Raw genomic sequence first — 4064 nt, forward strand, 5'->3', positions numbered from 1 at the left:
TGTGGTTGGGGGAGGTTTTCCCATGCGCTGGAAATGCGATTTGGACACTGTTCTCATCCAGTGGAAGCAAAAATGTTGCTGCTGTGATTGTAATGACACTCATTTTTAATCTGTTTTGTTATCTTCATGCAAAAGCAGTCCGTAAGTGTGTGAGAAACTAGAATAAAGAGAAGCAGAAGGCCCTACACAGCAATGAATTAACGTCAAAAGAGGCTGGACAAGAAAGTGATCTGTGACAACAAGTAAATTGTAAGCGCCACGCTTTTGCTTGCAGTACTGAGAATTTAACAGCCGGTACCCAGCAATCGGGTCATCAGGTTTTGCAACATGCTGCCTTTAAAGATCTTTTGAGTACCGCTTAATCCCACTTTACCCAGCTCAGGCGGGCTGTCAGATCTGCACAGAACAGAAGGGAGAAAGGAAAAGAAAGTAAAGACATACCACATGAATTCAAAAAGATTTAAATCAGCGTTTAACAAGTCAACTATTCAGCCTTTCCAGAAAAGCAGCCTCATTTGTTTAGATCTTTCCAAGTGGAGCTCTTCAGAAATACTAGTTAACTAGAAGCCTGACAAAAGAGGTGATACCTCTGAGAGCTATTTGTGTTGTTTTAAAAACTGTTTGTCTATTAAAGGTGGGGGCAGCTGGAAAATAAAACATAAATGTTCTCTGTAGTCAAGAGAATTTTGATCAGTGGTATATCAGGGTGCACAGAAATTAATAGGCAAGGAAAAAAGACTTAATTTTTCCTTCAAAGTAAACCGATTGCTTTTTTCCTGCAGACTGTGTTTATTTGGCACTCCTCTATGAAATGAAAGGGGAATATTATTTTGCAATGACTTTTCTCTACTTATGCTGCACTTTTTGAAGGCTGATACGCTTCAAGGCCCATTCCCAAAAGCAACAAAATCCAAAGGAACTTATATTGCAAAGGGACAGAGTTAGAAAGGGGGTTAATTACCTTATGATGCAAAGTGCCAAGAATTACTGAAAACCTCCCTCTGCTCCTCCCTGCACTGTTAAGTAACAGAAAACCTGCTACTTTTTGTCTGAGACTTGAGACCCTGTGTTACTTGGGCAGTTTCCCATCTTCACCATATGGTGGATGGATGAAGCAACGTATACTGGTAGAAGCAAGCACACAGTTCAATCAATAAATCAAGACAAAGTACAAACCAAATAGAAAAGAGAACAACAGTCTTTCACTTTAAAATATAAATAATTGTTTAAGAATGTAAATTGCAAATCGGCATTTGCTCCCCTATACTTTGAAACAAATCTTAAATTTGAGTTCACTGTACTGTGTATCCTAGTTCTTAGTGTTAAACTGAAATATCTCTGAGATACTCTTGGTTACTCGAACATATGTATTTTAAGAAGTTAGATGCTGTTTATGTTCAAAGCCAGGTGTTTTTTTCTCATTCAAGTACAAGCTAAAGAAAACTTGTAAAGAAAATAAAAGAAGTCTCTACAGGCTCCATAAGCTTGCTTTATAAAAGACCAGCTTTGCACAGAATCAAAACAATATCTGAAAATGTACTCTGAGAATAAAAAAAAAATCTTTAATCTTGTTTGTAGAAGGAACCATTCCCATGAGCTTAGTAAGTTTTTTGAGTTGGGGTTAGTTGGTTAGTTGGTTTGGGTTTTTTTTGTTGTTGTTGTTATGTTTTGCAGGGTTTTTTTTTTTAAGAAAAAGATCCTTAAAAGAAAGTTAGAAGAAAAGGTAGGATTTTTTCTTTTTGATTGTATCATTACTTAGCTACTATTTTTTGAAGGTAAGTTTTATGTTTTCAGAGCCATTTGAGTGTGACAAGTGAATGTTCAAAATAGAATCAACCAATTCACACCCCCACACCTCGCCCCGCCCCCCCAAAGCATTGCTATGATGCCCAAAAATACAACCCTTCGTTCACTCACCACTTGTTTTCCAGGTTGCCTGGTGTTGGCTCGGCAAACCATTCTTCAGGCACTGCTCCACATAGGACTTGGGATCGCAGCCGGAGAGGAGGATGTCACCAAGGAGAGCGATGTAGGCGATGGCCAGCCGGAGCGTGTCAATTTTGGAGAGCCGCTTCTCATAGGGGAAAGTGGGTACGTGGCACCGGAGTTGGTCGAAGGCCGAGTTGATGCTGAGCATCCTCTTCCTCTCGCGAGCGTTGGCGGCCTGGCGCTGGCCGAGCCGCACGGGGGGCGGTGCTGGGGAGCTGTCCACTTCAGCACCCCGCACCGCTCCACCCGACGGCTCCCCCAGGCCCAGGGGGCAAGCAGGGGCGGCCCACGGAGGGAACTGGGCTGCCAGGGAGAAGGAGATGTCCAGGAGGAGGTTGTCTAGCTGAGCGTTGGTGTCCGCCTGGTCCCAGAAGAGAAATTCAGGAGTGGAGTCTTCCTGCTCGAAGTTGTAACAAAGTTCTTCCATCCTCCGTACCGGTCTGAAGCAAGCTAATGGAAATATTTACAACTTCAGACTAAACTGGTTATCAGGAAAATGAGACTCTAATTTCATTAATACCCCCCTCACCTCAAAAAATATCAGAGGCAGAATGTCCTGGTTGTGTCTTTGAGGAAGGCTATCGCAAAAGTTTCCCCAGTTGCAAATCCAAGTGGGACTTATTATTTAAATACTTCACGGCTCTTCAGCAGGGGAATGATCCTATTCTTCTCCACCCAAAACTAATTAGGACATGTGCTTCTGGTTTTATTAGATGTTGACTACAAAACAATATGAATGAATGTAACAAGAGAGAGTGAATTTTCTATTGGCTTTCTCCTGTAAAATCCATTGAAGCAGTTATTGACTTCTTAAATAAGTTCAGCCTCTTCACTTGCTATTTAGAGTAGGTTTCATGCAGGGATTTTGTTGTTATTGTTGTCGGGTTTGGTTAGGAGTGGTTGCAGGAAGAAACAAAATACAGCCCTTTGTCAATTTTTGGTAAAGTGTTAATAGCCTCACATTCTCCTATGACTGGACAAACAAAACTCTATTATAATGCTGTCAAAGACATACGAATCTGTCCTCTTTGATAGCAGAAGCTAGTGGCATCTTCTACATTTCTAGAAAGAGAATTGTTGGGATAAAGATATGGGATACTGTGTTAAATTAGAACATGGTGTTACTTCATATTAAGCAAGCCAACGCCACCTCATTTGGTTACTGCATTTTCCGATTCACACTTAAATTACATATTTTGTGGGTGGTGCAGACATTCAGTGCTCTGTCTCAGACCATACTAAGGACTGGAAAATAGCAGCAGCTGGAATAACCACAATGGGTTCAGCACTAGAATGGTGGACCAGGTGGGCCACATCTTGAAAACTGCTGGAAACTGAGAGAGCAGCAGGTGTCCAGCATCACAGGGATGCTGGACAAATGAGGTGGAAGGCTTTAAGCACCACCAGAACTTTCAAGCAAGTGCACAATGTAAGTGGGTGCTTCAGTTCCTTTGATTTCCATGACACTTAAGTCAATGTTTAAATTGAAGTAGTTTAAGTGATATTTTAAGGACTTAAATGAATGAAATGCCAACGTGTTTTAAGTTAGAGAAAGCCTAAATGCTTTTCCTGAAGCGTGTCATAAAGAAATGTTATCAAGACACTTAATCAGATGCTTGACTTCATGCATAAACTGATGTCCTGCTGCTGTGCAAAGGTTCAAGAGATGTCTGCTGTGAAGTTTATGCGCCACAGACAGCTTCCTGATAGGACAGCTGAAACCACAAATCTCAATCGCTTCAGATAAAGAGCCAGAGAGTAGAAAATGACCTGCGTTTTCAATGGATCCAAAAGGATGATCAGGTCTTCCATCTAACAATGACTTAAGATGAAATCCTTTGTATGGTAGTTTTGCCCTGTGAATAGAGGGATTTAATTTGACATAGGGCATAGGCTACTGGTGACTCTTAGTAATTTTGGGATTTTGCCTTGTGGCAGTTCTATACACTCCTGGAAGTTTAAGGCAGTAGAAAACAGGCTACAGGAAAGATTTTTGCAAAGAGTAGATGTGAGAAGGTTGCAATGTATGAAATACTAGGACTACATGTCTTTTTCTTCTTATTGTGCAAATTGAA

The 4064-nt window shown here is 41.1% G+C and overlaps 1 protein-coding gene across 1 annotated transcript; it reads right to left on the reverse strand.

Moving 5' to 3' along the window:
* Positions 1-358: 358 nt before the first annotated feature.
* On the reverse strand, positions 359-2416 carry LOC147600318 (helix-loop-helix protein 13-like). Its single transcript, XM_086750368.1, has 2 exons — positions 1918-2416; positions 359-396 (listed from the first exon to the last, which is right to left on the reverse strand). The coding sequence occupies exons 1-2, from the start codon at positions 2414-2416 to the stop codon at positions 359-361; spliced, it is 537 nt and encodes a 178-aa protein (XP_086606494.1).
* Positions 2417-4064: the final 1648 nt, after the last annotated feature.

This window comes from Chlamydotis macqueenii, chromosome 6 (assembly GCF_036417535.1).
Source record: "Chlamydotis macqueenii isolate bChlMac1 chromosome 6, bChlMac1.mat, whole genome shotgun sequence".
Taxonomy (NCBI): Eukaryota; Metazoa; Chordata; class Aves; order Otidiformes; family Otididae; genus Chlamydotis; species Chlamydotis macqueenii.